The following is an 18,481-nucleotide window of genomic DNA, read 5'->3' on the forward strand; positions in this document are numbered from 1 at the left end:
CCCTCGGCCCCCTCGGCGGAGCTTTCCGGCAGGTGCGGGGCGGGTTTGGCCGAGCCCCCGCCGCGGGCCGTGAGGGGGGCGACACCACCAGACCGCCTCCTCCGGCCCCTCACGGCTGGGCTCTGGCAGCCCCCGCCCGCCGCCCGTTAAAGCTGCCCGCGAAGCGGGAGCGCGGCCTGGGGGCAGGCGGCCGGCGCTGTCCCGCTCCTCTGCCGCTCGTCGAGAGAGCCGGGGTCGGTGTGTCCGTGCCCCCCCGCCCCGGGCCGGCCCCTCCCGGGGCAGGTGGCGGGGCAGCGGTAGGGCCCCGCGGCGGGCCGGCCGCCGGCGCGACTAGGTCGCGGCGCGCAGCGCACCGGGCCGGGCAGGGCCGGGCCGGGCGGGGCCTCCCCGCCCTCACCCCATTGTTGAGGCCATCTCGGCAGTTTCCGCCCTGACTCGGCTCTGTCCGCGCCGCGATGGGGAAAAGGGGGAGGGAGGGGGAGCTCGGGAAGCCTCGGGGCCGCGCCGCTCCTTCCGGGACGGCGGGAGGCGGTGCCGCTCACCTGGTGCCGCCGGCGCTGGGAGCGCCCGAGCCACAGCCCCGCCGGGCGGGAGGTGAGCGGCGGCCGCCTCCGCCCCGCCCCGCGCGGGAACACGGTCCCCCAGCAGGCAAGCGGGCGTCGGGGGGATGGCGCACGCTCCGGCTCCGGGGGCGAGGGACGGCGCTTCGCGGGCGTCGCGGCCGCGGCGGGCGGGCGGGCGTCGGGGCGTCGGCGAGCGGGGGAGGCGAGACCCTCCGGGCGGCCCCGCGCCGAGGGGTGAGGGGAGCCCCGGCAGGCGCAGGGTATTGCGCCGGGCAGCGCGGTGTGAGCGGCTGGAGCCCGGCGGCGAGGGCGGGCGGTGATGGAGCCCCGTCCCTGGGCAGGGTTGGGGGGGGGGGGGTGGGGGCTTCCTGGGGAGTCGGCGAGGCGGCGGGACGGTTCACGTCTTCCCTTTTGTTTCTCCCCAGGGTGTTTGTGCTTCTCCGCGTCTCTCTCCCCGCCCCCGTCCCTCCCGCCCGCCCCGCCGGGACCTCTCCTCTCCGGGCGGCGGCAGAGCTGCCTCGGGGCGGGTGGCCGCAGAGGTACTGGTGGGGCGCTCTTGCCGTCCAGCCCACCGGGAACATGGCGACCGGCGGCTACCGCAGCGCCGGGGGCAGCACCACCGACTTTCTGGAGGAGTGGAAGGCCAAGCGGGAGAAGATGCGGGCGAAGCAGGCGCCGCCGGCCCCGGGGGCGGCCGCCGGGGGGGAGGCCAGGCCCGCGGCGGGCGCCTCCTCCGCCGAACTGAACAACAACCTGCCCCCCGGCGGCCCCGCCGCCCCCCCCGACCGCGCGGCGCCCCCCGCCGGCGGGGCCGCCAACTGCGTCGGCCTCTCCGGCGCCGCCTTGGGCCGGGCCGCCTCTGCCAAGGAGCCGCCGGCGGCCCTCGCCGCGGGCCGGGGGGCTGAGCCCGCCGCCAAGCCCTCTGCCGCCGCCGCGCCGGGCTCCCCCGAGGGCGAGGAGAAGCTGGCCGCCAAGGGGAAGAGCTCGGGCCCCAGCGCCAGGAAGGGCAAGGGGCAGATCGAGAAGAGGAAGCTGAGGGAGAAGAGGAGGTCGACAGGTGTGGTCAACATCCCCGCCGCCGAGGTGAGCCCGCGGGGCGGCCGCCGCTGCCGCACCTGAGCCGCCGCGGGGGACGCCGGGGCCGCCGCCGGCCGGGGAGCGCCCGATGCGGGTGGGGGGCTCTGCCCGCGGGGCGGCGGCCGGGCGCCCCGGCCGGGCCTCAGGCGGGGCTGCCCGCCCTGCTGGGCCCTTCCCCGACCCGCGGGGTGGGTGTGCTGCGGTCCGCGCAGCGCGGCCTCCGAACACGACAGACGAGCTGCCTGCCGCTTATTCGAAATACTTCAGACCTGTCACGGCCCGCGGCTTTTCTTTTAATTGATGTGTTCTTGCTGGCAGAGGGTGACTTCTAGGGCTTCTGGATGATCAAACCGAGACACGTGCCTGTTAAAGTATGATCAAAACAATAGTAATGAAAGAAAACGGATTTATCAGTTCTGAAGAGATGTTCAGGTGTAAATATTATTCAGTTTGGAATCCAAAAGAATTTCCTGCACTGGAAAAATGTAGTGGTTTAAAGAATATTTTTTTGAAGGCAGAGGAAGATATTTTCATCAGCCAACACCACTGTCCTCTGTGGTTTGCTACTAGTATAAAAGTCTGGCATTGATTTATAATACTCCTAGAGGAATTCAGAAGAATGATAACTAAGTCTTTAGCTTTTTTTTTTTTTTTTGACGTAATAAGAAAGGCCACAGAAAACTTTGAACAGAGCTGGATTTTAGTCTGCAATTTTGCACTAATCCTGATGACCACCATCACTCTAGAAAAAAACCTTGCACCACTTCTTTTGGTTAACATTAAAGATTATTAAGATACTGCTAGAAAGTAAGATCTTTGTTTCTAAAGCTACAGGAAAAACTGAAATAATGTTCTTCATACTCAAAGTCACTGACTTTTTTTTTGGTGACATCTAGACACTTTCATGCAAGAAAGTATTGGAAGGTGAGGAATGAGTTCTAGGAACAAGTAGAAATCTTCGTGTCTTTTGGGCTAATTACCTGCATAGTCTTTAGGTTGAGGTGAACTGCTTTGGCATACGTCTTCAATGTTCATGCTTTGGAAAATGAGGAATACAAGTGAGTTCTTTAATTATCTGGCTTCAGAGCATGCAAGCTTCCTAGCCTGTGGTTGGTTTATACAAAGCCCCTGAAATACCTTCCACCTGTGCTTCTGTAGGAACTCCTAAAATGCTGTAACTTTATTTCCCTAAATAAACTAGTTCTAGATGAGTTAATGGTTTTGCGCGTTGCAGCAAGCATTGTACGGCATCATCGTATTTTAGGAGCCTGTGCTGTGTACCCCATCCCCAGTCTTTGTTTTGGGGTGGTGGGTTTCTTTTCGCCCTTTGAGACTAGTGTCCTAGTTCTTTGAGCTAGTTTCCTGAACTAGTGTTCCTTCGGTGGTTTTTGGGTGGTGTGGTTTGGGGTTTGATAGTTTGGTGTGTTTGGTGGTGGTTGGGGCTTTTGTTGGTTTGTTTTAAATATTGCTCAAAATATGCTTTGCTTTCCAGGAAAACACATTCCTTGCTCAGCAGCCTTTAGAATCTTATGTGTGAATTTGCTACTGTAGCTTCTGCTGCATTGTTAAGGGTGGTTTATTTGTTAAGTTTAACATCTTTAGGCATTGAGAAGCAAGTTCTTGCTCGTTCCCATACTTCTGAGGGCCTAATAACTTTGCTGCCAGTCACCATGTATTGGCGTTTTTTGGAGACTTCTTGTATCTTTATACTAATTGCTTATAACTAGCTTAACTAGCAATTAAGCATTCCATCACGTTTTTGGGGTCACATTTTAGTAAACATAGATACCCGTTGTACAAGGTATTATTGGGGAAACTTGCTAGTAGTAAGTGTTACATTTTTGACTGGCATATACTTAAGCAAAGTTACCTCTCTTCACATTGCACATTTCTCAAGTGTTTTTAATCATTACCACATGCATTCCGAAGAATTATTTAACTAGGGAACACTAGATCATTCCTGATGGTGGACAACTTCAAAAACTGTGTCCAGTGTCAAATGTGAGTAACAACTCATCAATGAATGTTTTGCAGAGTATTTACTTGTACCGTCTTTCATATTTCTATTCAAGAGAAAGTATTTTAAAGCACTGATTCAACATGATTGGTTGAAGTTCTTGGACAAAAGAAAGCTCTGATGTAGATGTTGACTTGTTGGAATAGTCAGATTCAAAAACCAAAACGCTGCGGTTTCTTGGTGTCTTTCTCATTAGATGCTAGGCATAGCTTTACCATTTACTACTTTTTTACTACTACTACCACTATACATAGTGACTTGGTAGTAGTAGACGCTGAATTTAACCACGTAGCACTCGTAGCTCTGCATGGTGTATGTTTTAAAATTAATGTTTCAGAAGATGTTATGTTAGAGCTTTACTGGGTGTTTTATTGTCTTATTTTTCAAGAAAATTGTCTTTCTCTAGAATGGAGTTGCCATTTTATGCTATACTATCTCCCTTTTATGATCAGCATGCCACTGTGGTGCAGAACAGTAAGAGGAGGTGATTCTGATACTCTGAAATTAAAATGGATAGGTGTCAACAAAACATACTCAAAGGAGATAGATACATAGTGCCTAGAAGCTTCTCTGCCCAAAATGGAATAAACCCCCATATTTTACCCCAAAAAAGTAGGATCAAATGTCAGTTATTTCAATGCAGCTGGAGAATTTAATGGTATGAAAGGTGGTGGAATAAGGAAAGTACAAGTTTGTGTTGTTTCAGTTATCTTGAAATAGGCATGAAAAATGTTAGGAAATCATTATTCATTAATGATTAATTTCTGTTCAATAGGAAGGTAGTAGAACTTGGTCTTAAACAGTTTTGTGTTGTAATAGTATTTCGTATTGAAGTGGATGGAGGACAGAAACCATAGGGAAAGCTGTGAAAACAGATGGTGTCAGGTTGGGAGTAGGGTTGACACTTTTTATTTAGAAGCCATGGTGATAGAATTAAAGGCTGGTTTTTATCTTCTCGGCACTAGTGCTTACCTAAGTAATGATGGCTTTTGAAAATTGCTTCTGAAATACTTGCAGCTTTTTACCTTTTCAGTGGTGGTAAAGTAGTTTCTTGATAGCTTTTTGAATCTTGAAAATTGATTTCACTCTAAATAGTTTAAAGTGCTGTGGGATTTGGGTTTTGTTGCCTCAGAACAGTTTTTCAGGTCGTGAAAGGTAACTAAATTGTATGTAATTATCATTACTAAGTAAGCTTCCTTTTTTAAATATTAAGCTTTATAACCATTTTTAGCTATGTTAGAAAGTGTTGTTTCTTAGGTATTCACTCGATGCAGGTGTAAGTTTACTTGTAATGTTCTTCTCATTTACAGCTGTGCTAGTATCTATCCAGAAAACACATGATGTTCCTGTTATGCTGCACTGACAGTGTTTTGTGAGGACCCACATACAGGATTAGAGTTATGTTTTATATTGTTACAGTAATTCTTCGGTCGTGCTCCAAGCAAAGCAAGCTGCACTGGTAAAAGTGCAGCTGTACTTTTGTAACTGTTTACACTGAAGGATTCTGCTGGCGTAGTCTGTGGTTTTTTTTCTGAACCCCAACCAAGAGAATAAAACCCGATTTTGTGGTATACCTTGTAAAAAAAGGTGTATATATAATCAACATCTTGGTCCATTTAGGAAGGACAGTTGGATAGGTGGGTTTTATTTAATGTGTGCTTACAGTCAAAGTTTAGATTTTCACCTCAGGAGATGGAACTCATCGAAATTCAGAAGTGTTCTTCTGTTGTTAACACGGTGATGAATGATTTGAAAAAGTGTAAAGAATTCGGATCTGTGTATTCTGTACGTGAAGCTGCCAGATTCGAGACGTAACAGTCTCCTGACCCATTTGTGGGAAGTACTGGAGATACTGAGTAAAAACTAGAGGCGATTCAAATGTGGAGTCTTGCATAGGATGTTCAACCAGTCTGTTCATCTCTTGTCTTATTAACAGCAATAAGGATATGACTTATTGAAACCACACTGTTGGTGTGCCACCAGGAGTCTAGAAGGCACTGCATGTGTGGTGCTTGGTAGGTGTCATATCGAACAACAGCATTGTAAGTAAGCAGAAAGTCATGAGAACTTTCTGTGGGGAGAGAAAGAGTTCCTGCTGCTAGAGTAGTCCAGCGTGCTGAGTTGTGTAGACTGACAGACAGTTGCTGCATTCTGGTTGGAAAGAAGTAAGGAAAATTTAAATGCCAGATGTGTCAAGCATAGTAATTACTAGCTACTTTATAGAGGAACTGAAGTCCTTCTCTGAATGACTGGAAACTAGAGAGAGAAGTGGAATCCTGGACTAATGGTGGGACTCTTTTGACCAGAAGCTTGCCTTCAGCAGTGTCTTTATTAGTGATTCCCTACCTAAGGATTAAGTTAAATGAGCCATCTCTTCATATTAATGAGGTAGTGTCTTTGCATTGTCTAATGTCTCTGTGCATTTTCTTGTAAAACAACTGCTGTTTTTTGCATATGTTGGAGGGGGGGGGAAGTCTCAATAATTGTTTATTCAGAGTACTGGAAAAAACCCCCTATTTCTGATCAGATACCCTTACCGCCCATACAGAGGTATTAGCACTGCAATCTGTCTTAAGATTTCTGAGTCTGAAGTATGTTTTTGTCTTGGATGAGCATTCATGATATTTTAGGCAATCCTTCTGCATGCTTTGTCTGGAGAACACATTCATCTTACTATGGTTCCATTTATGATTCTTCCTTCAGATGGGGCAGGGTAACAGAAGCAATACAAGCCTTTTCAGATTCTGATATTGCGGTTGTTTACATCCAGTCTGTTTTGCTGTTGATCGCTTAGTGAGTTCAGATTTTGAACAAGCCTCTAGGCAATACCTGTTCAAAGGGCATATTCTTTTTCCTTTCCACCTTTTTTTAGCACATAAGTTTGTATTCCCATCCCTTTTTTTTTTTTGTTTGTGTGGTTTTGTGGTGTGTGGTGGTGTTTTGGTTTTTTTTTGGGGGGGGGTGTTGGGGGTGTTTTTGGTTGTTTTTTTGTTTAAGAGTATACTTTAATATCCTGACACTTAGCTAGGTAAGGGAAGTTATTTGGTTAAATAAATCTCATCATAAACTGAGAAGTTTGGGAAGTGTTCAATTCCAGAATCCTTTTAGCAGTTTCTTAATCACTGCATGTGCACCTTCCAAACCTGGGATCTCTACACTCTAAGATAGCACTGTTTTGGAATAAGGCTGGGCAGTGCAATAGCTTTCCAGTGGAAAAGATACATGGAAGTCGTGTAATTTCTCTTCAACAGGTGGTATGGGTAACTTCTTGCTGAATTTAATAAGCCTGGTTTTGTAGAGAAACAGATTGTAGACCAGTACCTACAGCTGGAATTCATAGGACTCTACCATAAAGAACCAATTATTTTACGTTCTTAGTTCTTTTTGATTCCAGCATTCATTTCTACTGGAATGGGAAGGACAGAGATGGAAAAGTATCGGAAGCTGTTAATTTCCCCTCTAATTCTTTTGACTTTGTATTTATCTCTAAGTGCAGTTTTGAGAAGGCTGGTATTTAAAATGATCTTTTAGTAGTTAGGTATAATGGGAAACATTATTGTATGGTTATTCTTTTTCGCTGTCCTGTTTTTGGGGTGAATCATGTGAAATGATAGAGTTGCTAGATGGAAAATATATGCAATGTAAGTAAAATATTTCCTGTTCTGTTGAATACTGAATTCTACAGCAAGTAAGAAAAGTATTTAGTTTAAGTTGTAATTGATGGTTGAAAGCTTGTTAATCTTCAGCCTTGCCAGTTACTTCTTTTACTTGCCACTATGTCATGTAGCCAATAACCCTAAATAAATATAAGTGTTGGTTAGTTGAAGATAAATATTTCTTTGTATGCTTCCTAGGCTATTTCTGTAGTGCTTAAGACTGAAACACTGTTTGTCCCATTGTTGTTTGTTCCTAAAACCTACTTAAAAGACAGGAAATTCTGGAAAAAAAAAAATTGTAAAGAGTAGAAACAGCCTGTCAGCTGTACATTTGTCTACTCTTGCACTGAAATAAACACACAAAACATCTTCCTTTCCAGTGGAAATGAAGTGACTTCAGTCTCATTGGAAAGCCCAGGGAGAGGAGTGTTGATAGGACCAAATATTTCACTGAAGTGAACACACTGCAAAGTATTGCTACACATGACTTCCCTGATGCTTTTTTCAAAATTCTTATGTAGCCTTACTCTAATGAGTAATCGATCCAAAAATATTTAATTGTTGTTTTATAAAAATGCCTTAGTCTCATCCTCAAATTGGAAAATCTTCACTTACATGATAGATTGTTGGTTTCCTACAAATCAAAAAGTAACTTCTGCTGCTTTGGCTATTTGAAACTATTTGACTCAGGCATATAAATGTGAAAATAATAACTTCAAGTTATTTTCAAGAGACTTAAACTCATATGCTAAATATTAATAATATTGTGAGGTTGTACTGTAGCTGAAACTTCATCATAAGAGACAGCTATGGACAACCTGCCCTGTGTCTGTTTACATGTTTAAGCTGGGTACTAAAGATTTTTCAGCATTGGTGTAGAACACATTACACTGTAACAGGCACAGAATTATAAGAGTAATAAAGAGTGGAAGGGATCTCTGAAAAAGCTGTCTGGTCCAATCTCCTGCTCAAAGTGGGGCCAGTTTGGATCCGGTTGCTTAGGATCTTGCCTAGAAATGTTTAGAGTATATTCAGCCTGTTGAGGCTGATACAAATAGCCGCTCTGCCTTCAGCCTCTTAACCAGTCTGTCCCGGTTTGGTGTCAGCCACAAACTTGCTTAGAGTACTTTCTATCCCATTATTCAGGTTGTTAGTAAAAGTGTTGCATGTTATTGGCACTAATATCAGCCCCTGAAGGGATGTCACCTGCCAACCTGCCAGTTGAAGTTTATGGCATTGATTTCAGCCTTTTGAGTCTGAAGGTGCACTTTCCATTCCACCACCTAATAGTATACTTCTGTGGGCCGTATTTAACCGGTTTGGCTTTAAGAATACTACAGGGAGACTAAATCAAAAGCCATTCTTCATCCTTGAAGGAATCTTTAAAAGTTTCTGGAATTGTTGTTGTACAAAACCCTAATATGAGAGCTGTGTATGCTAATACAGCTGAATTGTTAAAACTGTCTATTTGAGAGAAATTGAGGGTTTTCTAGTTTCTTTTTGGTCGTGGAAGTGATGGAAAACTGCTTTTTCTAAGGCAGCAGATCAAAAGAATAAGTAGTTTGAAAGATGGCAAGAGGTCAGTCCATCTTGTTGCTCTGTTGTGTTGTCTTGGGTGCATGCAGCTCTTAATGCTTTGAAAGAGTAATACTAAAATAGATTTTTCTATGGAAAACTTGTGTATTTTGATATTTAACTATTTAATATTTAAATGATATTATAAACCCCTAAAACTTTATAAAAATTTAATGAAACTACCCTGAATGATGAATAATGAATTGGTGTTTTGCCTTCATTCTCTAGTTGAATCCACCTCTGCTATCTCATCTCTTGTAACATCTATTTAGAACTGTCTTCTGAAGATAATTGGATTAAATAGCAATCTCGGATATTTGTAATAGTGTTTCAAAAGTAAGTTCTAATATTCATAGTTTTGGAGGAAATAATAACTTAATGAGTAAACCCTGAAGGTTGAAAAAAGGAAAGGATAAATGGAGAAGCATTGCAAAGCTGCTGCTTCTAAGACCTCAGTGTTTGGAATTGTTGTCTTCAAAATGCCTTCATGACTTTGGGGGCCATGGTTCATCCCAAACCTGAATATTCAGTTCTAATTACTGAAGACTCATTTATTGAACACATCAGGAAGATGATCATTGGAATAAATTATGAAATACAAATTTTATTTTAAGATAAAATTAGACTTTTGTTTCGGTACTAGAAGGAACAAGTTACAGACCATATGCGTTTTAGACTTACTGATTTTGACTTTGATTTGACTATTTCTAGTGAAACTGTGCTGATTCTGGTTTTTAATTCCCAAAGCTAAAAGTAAATTAGTCTATAATTAATTTTTTTATTTTTCTACTGTAGGGTCAGTAGGCTGAAGCACACTCCCTCAAAAAAGGGAGAGGAGGGTGTTTTTAATAAAAAGAGAGATCTCTGTCTAGATTGAGGGGTGTGATTTGTTTCTGATTTATGTCTTTATAAAAATTTTATCTGTGAGAACTACTTTCATAAATTATTAATTTTAAAAAACCTGAAAAAAAGTATAAGATACAACCCTTTTTCCACTGAGTTCCACACATGTAACTTTCTCTGAGGATACAGGAGAGTAAAAACCATGAATGGATTAATTTCTGCAGTTATTTGTAAACCACCCAGAGCCTTGTGAATTATTTTATGTCTCTAGACTTGCATTATGAGTTTTCAGCAGCCAGTTTGTGCTTTGAATGTACTATATCCCAGATGTATTACTTTCAAAAGAACCAAGCTAAAAAAAAATAGCCAAACCATAAAATCTCCTGAAACAAATAACCCTCTGCCCTCCTATGCAAGAGAAGTAAAAAAACCATCCCCCGAAAAACCATTCAACTCTTGACTGTACCTTACCCTATTTCAGTTTTTCTTTATGCAACTTGAATATTCATGCATCTCTAACGGCAAGTGAGTTTGAGGAGATCTTTCTGTGCCACTTAAAAAAAAAAAAACCTGCATTAAAAATGTAGTTTCGATACAAATCCCACCCCAACTATACATTAAATATGATAGTATGAATTGATGTACAAAATATTGGCACAAACATTTTATGCTTCTTCATTGTATCTCTAGAGCATAGTTGTTTTTTAAATCCTCATGTAGCTTGAAGTGTACAGGGGACTTCTGGAAAGGTCACTGTTAAGTGTTCAGTTCCACACAACTTTGTACTGATATTTTAAAAACTATCTTTATCTGGTTTCCATTCATTACATATATGCAAACTCATCTATGTTTTACTGCTACTTGGGTTTTTTTTTAAGTTGAAATTGTGTATTTAAAGACTTTCCAATTGAAATACTGTAGGTGGATGACTATTTCCGGTGCTTCACAAGGTCATGGGAAATTAAAATAAAAACCACAACCCTGATGCTTTATTTCAGGATTTTTACTGTATCTGATCTGCTTGCATGTTGCTAGGAAGGACTGGATGGAACATTTAGGTCTCCTACTCCAGGCCTGCAAATGTCATATTCAACTCTATTGTATAGTCTTGCCATGTAATAAATCACATGTCATCTTAGATGTAGCCAGGTTTGGTGCTTAATATGAGATCATCATCTTGGGTCAAGGTAAGCTTAAAGAACAACCAAAACATATGAAACAACCCCCCCCCCCCAGAGAAACAAAATAACACCATGTCAACTGCAAATTTTACTTATTTTACTCTCAGCTCTCACCCACCTTCAGACAAAAATATGAAACAAAAATAGGTGCTAGGCACGAGCTTTGCCCAGTGTGTTATGTGGTACTTCATGAACAGTGAGATAAGAATTTTCTTGATCTGTGAAGCCTCTGTAAGTTTGAACCTCTAAGTCAGAGACTTGTAGAAGCACCATCTGGGGCAGCACTGTGTGTTTTCCATGTGTAGACATTGAATCTAAGTATAATTAATGTTGGAGGAAACCTCAGGAGGTCTTTAATCCAACATGGTTGCTCAAGATGTTATCCAGTCAGGTCTTAAAAACCTCCAAGGATGAAGACAACACAGCCTCTTTGTGCAACCCTTACAGTGCTTGACTGTCCTTATGATGAAAGTGTTTTTCCTTCTTTTGGTCAGAACCTTTCTCCTTCAAATTTACATCTCTTGTCTCCTGTCATGCACTGCTACAAAGAGCCTAGCTCTATACTCTCTGGCTGCTTGGGATGACTGGAAAAAAGATGCTTTTGTTTTTTTGGCAGAGCAACGACCTGGATGTTGTTTACTCAGCAGAAATAAGCAGTGCTATAATGAGATTTGAGGCACAGAGGCAGGATAGCTGGGCGGAATGCACACAGCACTCGGATATGCAAGAAGTGTTGTGGAATAACTGCTCTTTGTCAGTGTATATGGTGTCTAAGCCAAATCCATCACTGACCAGAGTGCTAGGCAGAAGCCAAGCAGGCAGCAGTTGGGATTTCCCCTCTTTTGCAGTTCCTCTCAGCTTTTTCTGACCCTGCTAATCCTTTTATGAGTCATAGGAACCTGTGCTTGTCCTGCTTGCCTGCTCTAGTTACTTTTATGAATTATTTTCTATGCAATATGCAGTTTAGTGTTTGTAGGAACATTGGATTTCAATTGAAAGCTGTGGTCATCTGGATCAGTCTCTTCCCACAGTGTGCACATAAGGTGGATTTAATTGCTTTGTAAATTTCTAGCTTAATTTTTCTTCTCTGTACAGTGTAAGAAAATAAGACTGATGATAGTAGGTCTGACTAAGGAGCCACATAGCTCAGTGTCCTGCTCCTGCACTGACCATAAACGTATGAATGTAATAAAAGAATGTAGAAATCTTATCAGGTATTTTCTGTGAATTAGTTTTCTAGCGTCTTGGCAGTTTTCATCTTGAAGACTTGCAGCATCGGATGAAGGTTACTAAATAGATAAATTCATTTTAATTTCTATCTGCCAAGTACTTGTTCAGTCTCCCCTTGAACCGGTGCAAACTATTGGCATACAAAAATCATTGGGCAATTAGGGCCACATTTCTAAGAACCCTTATATATATAGGAGCACCTCTTTATCATTATTTCCTCCTCTTACCTCCAAAAACCCAACATGGTATCTGTTAGCCTCACATCATGATCCTTATTTACTAGTTATTCTAGAGCAAGGCTGTCATAATGGTTAAGAGGCATTTTCTAATTTAATTTTGTTTCATTTACTGGGATTTTTGGTCTGTTCTATTGCTCGTGTGTGACATCATTGTTATAGTCATCAATCTACTGCTGTTCTTTAGGACCTCTTACACACACACACACCTACCTCGTGGAGGGGGGGCTGCGGTACTTTTCCTCCCTCTGTGCAAGCACTTGAATTTCAAGATTTTTGTGGCTCATATGTTGAGGAAGCTGGTTTATCTGATAAAGCCTTGGCTTAAGCTGCTGTAGAACCATACCTCACGATGAACATTTTTTTGCTGATCCATTCACATCCATCACATGATCCCTTGTAGACTTTTGATTTTGGAAGTAGGTTATTCATGCAGATAGGTTTAGAAATTTTTTGTATGCTCTTCTGTTTTGTTTGACATACAGGCTCTGACTGTTGTACCATTTGAATGACAAGTTCTGGATCCTCACCATAGAAGTTCTTGTGCAGCCAAGTTCAGGTGACCTCACTAACCAGCTGCTTTTAGTTTACCAGAATTTGTAATAAGGGCAGACTTTTGAAACAAGCATCTGATTAAAGACCTTTACAGTGGAAACATAAATATCTTATTATCTGAACCAACCACGTGTAGTTGTTCAGTACAAACCAGCAGTTATTTTATAAAACCTGCTCTGCTGTAGTGTCCTCTTTAGTTACCAAAAGCCAATCTCTTTCTTGTTTAGTAATTTGGATAAGAAACCTGTGTGCTGTAACATTTAGAAGTATCCAGGCCATACCAGATAAACAGTTGGCTTGAGCTTAAAAATGTTGACATTTGCTCTTTGTATGTATTTTATCTTTTCGTTTCTGTATTTTGTTCTGGGGAGAGAAAGGGGAAAATTACTTTGGCATTACTGATTAGTAATGACTTTTTTTTTTGCTTGTACATAGAAATTGCTAAGTGTAGAGATGGAGGCTCCTGTGCTTACAGATTGTATGTGGATAAAGGCTAAATAAGGAGGTAGCTCCTAATGATTGAAGTGGTGGCAAAATAAACAAATGCAGTATTCATTCTTGACTGCATCATTGATTTAAAGTAGTTTCTTATTTGTTTACATAGTGCTTTTTGTCTTGTTTTACTTCTTTCAAGCTAGCAGCACTAAAGGAAATTAAGCTTATATCTTTTATAATTGGAAAGGATAGAGAAGTTTTTAATACTGAATGCTAAATTAGATTGTAGCAAATGAGAAATGAGTTCTTTGCAGTTTTCTTCATCCTCTTCGGTGTTTAGGTACATATTTGCATGCTGTGGTCTTTTTTTAGATTAACAAGCAGAAAATTGTTATGGGTTTTTTTTTTTTTTTAATTTTACAAAACAGCTTCCCCCTCTCTTTTTTTTTAAGAACATTTATTTTTTCTGTTCAGGAATATGAAGCTTTTCAATTTGATATGTTTTACCTGAATTTAAAAAATAAATTCCATAAATAAATTCCAAGATCTTTTGAGTTTATGAATTATGACCTTTATTGCAAAGTTTAGAGCTAATTAATGTTCTGGTGCTGTGAAGCAGATAATTAAACAAACCTAACTTCAAAAAAAGCTCTTAAAACAACAATGTACTGTGAGTAGCCATTTAGAAAGAGCCCTAAGAACTCTTAACTCTGCTCTCAGACCTCTGAGAACTAATTTAATTTGAATAATATTTCCAAGGTGCAATGAACAGACTAGTTAACGATGTGAAGCATAATTGCAGTTTCTTCCATAAAAGGACTTTTTTGTCTTTGCAGGTTAAACTAGAAATTGTTCATTATTATTATTGATCAATTAAGCAATGCTTTGCCAGGCCAGAACTATGCCAGTACCTTATTAGCCTTAGTTTTTTAAGTTTGGCAGCAGTTGTGCTTGTGTGTCCCAGAGTGTTAATAACTAATTGAGACTCAGAGTGTGTATTTTTACTCGTGCTGATGTGGCTTATTAATTTTTGTAGACTAAATCCAACCTGAAATAGTATCATGGTTTCAACAAGCCAAACATCAAAAGTCATATTAATCAGATGGCAGTGCTTAGTACTTATGCTAATACCTTAGTTAACCTATTAGCTCTCCTCATCCTATGTTACATGACACACATTCTTTATAATGTTGAAATACAGTTTTGACACGTGTAACCTGGGCTCCAGTGAAAATTCCCTGCATGTCTGCTCTGTTCTTCATACTGGTTTAGTAACTTATCTTTTCAGAGATACCATGTAACGATTAGTAATTTCTCCTTAAGCTGGTAGCTGCTAGAGTTGCCTTTAGAACAAAAAGTCAAAAATTTACCTTTCTCTCTTTCCCGCCACCCTGGAGTATTGTAGGCTTTTATGTAAATAGTCATGTAACTTCTTACGTACTTACATTGAAAGTTTTCTGTGTAGTCTGAGTAAAGACCTGACTATTCTGGAATGTGGGCGGTGGAGTAGAACCTGGAAGTACTTGGTCATGTAGCAAATTGTGTTCTAGATCTGCACTAAATGAGTGGCTTAACTTCTGTTTGTGACACAGCCATGTTTAGCATTACCATTTCTTGCCTTCCTATAAAAGCTCTCAGATCCTTATGTGAAAAAGTGGTATTTAAATTAATGTACTAACTCCAAGATGAGGGATTCAGTTTTTTGTGTGTGTAGTGTTGTGCTCTAAAGGATAGTTCTATAACACTGTCATTTCAATCAGACAAAAGCTACAAACATCTGTAAAATGCTGAGACATGCTGCATGATGTAAAAACTGAATGTACAGAGAAATTTTGCAGAGGAGTCCTTTGGATTTGTCCTTTAAAAAAAATAGGTGAAGATGTGGTGAATTGAGATGCCTCACAGTATTTCATGTCAAAAAACCTTTTTCTTTTTTTAAATTACATTCATTTCAGCTGTAGTATGCTGAGAAGAGGTTAATGGATATGTTTGGGGCTTACATTGTTAGTTTACAGGTTTGTCATTTTTGTCCATGATGTTTGAGCATACCAAATTGTAGGCTTCTGCTCTGGGGAGAAAAAAATGAGACGGGAACCACATACAGTCATGCCCTAAGGATGTTACAGAACTGGATGCTGGGGAAGTTTGTACTACAGCAGGCACTGGCGAAGCATTGCTGGAAGCCTGACCATAAAGATGTTGCATTAATTTCTTTCACAGAGAAGTCACATTTCTTTCACAAAGGTATTAAATACCTCTAATAAACTTGGAAATGTGATAACTTTTCAGATTTGGAAATCTATAGCTGAATGTTTAAGTAGCATGTATTTGGTGTGCTGAGTACTCTAATAAAGCATTATAGTGAAGCATATTGGAGTTGGGCTCTTTGAGGATGCTTAACAATTAAATTAGGGGCTTGCACTTGACAATCAAGTATTTAGGGCCCTGCATTCAGACACTTCTGAGTAATGGCATAGCTAGAGTTTAGTTGGTCCTAACACATCTGTGAAAAATCTCCTGTTCAGCCTATTTCTTTACTGTCTTGATTTGTTACTAATTGAAAAAGGACATAGTTCTTAACAATTCCAAATGAACTCCTATAAGATGTAGAAACCCTAAAGGTAATTCTTTGTGAAAAGGAAAATAAACTAAAAATTAAGAAAACTTGTACAGTGAGTGCACATAAAGGTATCTTGTATCCTGCTGAAGATGTGCATTGTAATTATCTTGCATGAAATAAAGACACCTCAGGCAGTTGACTTTTACAGCGAAATGTAGGAGTTATTTTTAGCCTGAGGCAGAAGCTGAGGAGCATCCCATTATCTGACAGTCTCATTTAGTCTAAAACATAAATGGGTGTTTTAATATAATCCCATTTTGTGGGTTTGCTTCTAACTTTCAATTAAAAAAAATTGGGCTTGTCAGATGTCAGATCATTTTTTGTCAAACTTACCCAGAGGCTATGTGAATGCAGGTGTTGCTAAGCAGCTCAACACTAGAAACCACTTCTCATAGCATGTTACATTTTTTATAAGATGCTAGAATGTTTGAGAATCAAACGAAGAAATCAGAAGTGGGTATATTAATACATTTATGCACACTTAAAATATTCCCAGCTACCATTCTGCTTCCCTTTTTGATTCTTCCTATATTTTTGTGTTCTGTTTATTTAGAAAGATCTGGATGTTGTTTGTGTGCTTATATGTTCTAAAGCTTTCAGCGCTTGTTGCTAAGTGGCTCAGAAAGACTGGAAACTGAGATCTGAAGCCTGAATTCTCTACATTGTAAACTATCGGTTAAGCTATCAATTAATTATCTGTTCCATTATGATGAATGTAGACATCCCTATAGCTTTTTATAACCTGCTACAGTTTATTAGTTTTGGTTGAGGATTGTTGTTTTGCTTTGAGATCCCACTTGGGTTGATCTGGGGACACCATGATGGTGCTTGTGCACTGATGAGGTTAATAAAGTGTGCTGACCTACCCTGGCTCCATCTAGAAGTACTGGGAGATGTGGGTATGCAAATACGATGCAGTGATGTTCAAGCTGACTCTCAGACCTTCGGATGCCAGTGTTTCTTCCCACTTCCAAGAGTATTTAGTGGACTTGCCACTGCATTGTGTAAGTACAGCTGGTTTTAAATCAGCACAGATTTTTGCATTGATTTGTGTGCCTGAGTTCTGTGTGTCACAGACCCTAGTTTGGAAGCAGCGATATTACAAAGGATAACTTTTGTACTGCTTTAGCAGAATGGAATGGTAAAGATAGAGCCAAAAATGTGTTTCTGTCCCTTTAAAATATGCCTGTAAAAACTAAATTTGTTTGAGTTTTTTAGTTTTTTTAAAAAACTAGTTTTACTGAAGCTGTAGTAGTTAAAAAAAGAAGGTTAAACTGAAGGATAAATTCAAGATGTGGCTGTCCCTTAATATGTTACAGAACTTTGACAAAAATCACAAATGTCCTGATATTTTAAAAAGCAGATGATAAGGTATGATAACTATAGACATAGTTTAGAAGAGACCGTTTTGTGGATTTTGCTTCTCAGTCAGGACTACAGGTTGCAGTAACTGTAAAGAATTAATGCGCATGATAAATAATAAGCAGCTCACTGAACAGAGGTAAAGAATGGATTATTTAGCTGAGTAATGTCATCTTCAGTTGTAGTAGGTTTCATTAACAAGCAAACTAAAAACTACTAAATGTTCACATGCCCAAGCTGATGTTTTTGGCTTCATTACTTCCATCATTGATCACTGTACTTTATTTACCATAGTAAATAAAGCAAAGAAATAGAAGATTAGACCAGATAAAATTTCCTTTGCTGCTAGAACATCAGAACTTTAGTCAATAAGCTAACATGAAAAACACTTCTTTTGGTAATGTTTCCTATATGTTTTTCTTTTGTGTCATCCATCAGCTTATTTTTATCTTCATTTTCTTCTGCTCTTTTTTGTCTGTTGAATGCATGATGTATCCAGTGCTCATACTTGCGTATGAGATTGTGTTTATAGACCCTTTTGGGTTTCTTCATAATTTTGAGTCTGAGGTCGGCTTTTCTGAGGAATCTTGGAAAAAAACAGGCTGGATTACAGTAAGTGTTAACTGTGTTAAATCTGTAATGACTGAATGGCTAGGTTGTCCCTCAGTTTTCCAAAATGCTTCCAGAATAACTGTGTGACAGACAAAACTTGTATTGGAAAAACAGAGGTGAGCACATGGCAAAGAGAAAGTAGACTGGCAGAACTTGAGTGTGAGAAGTAACATGTGTTCCAGTCAGATTATGTATATATATTTTTTTTAATTATAGGTTCTGAAATGGAAAGCATGTTACAGGCACTCTTAAAACACAGGTGACCAAAATGTTAGTTTGCATAAATGTATATGAATCCAAGCTAAAATATGAAGATAGCTTGGTTACATTTATATGAGCCAGCATTTAAAATGTACAATTTAAAATGTACCTCTTTATTCTCCCATGAATTTGAGAAATTGATCTGGTAGTATTTACATAATGAATAGTTCAGCGTAGTGATCTAAATCTGAAACAAAAGCTAAAGAGACATTTTGGTTGGCTTTCTACAGTCATTGGTTCTGCATAACAGAACTCAGG

The 18,481-nt window shown here is 40.9% G+C and overlaps 1 protein-coding gene across 1 annotated transcript in view; it reads left to right on the forward strand.

Annotated features, from left to right (window-relative positions):
- The first annotated feature begins 692 nt into the window (after positions 1-692).
- The window catches only part of PAWR (pro-apoptotic WT1 regulator), a 75,238-nt gene continuing 57,449 nt past the window's right edge, over positions 693-18,481 (forward strand). The window contains exons 1-2 of the mRNA XM_074901492.1: positions 693-797; positions 989-1,646. Of these exons, the coding sequence (XP_074757593.1) occupies positions 1,143-1,646 (504 nt within the window). The 5' untranslated portion in view covers positions 693-797; positions 989-1,142. The remainder of the gene's footprint in view (positions 798-988; positions 1,647-18,481) is intronic.

This window comes from Athene noctua, chromosome 3 (assembly GCF_965140245.1).
Source record: "Athene noctua chromosome 3, bAthNoc1.hap1.1, whole genome shotgun sequence".
NCBI lineage: Eukaryota > Metazoa > Chordata > Aves > Strigiformes > Strigidae > Athene > Athene noctua.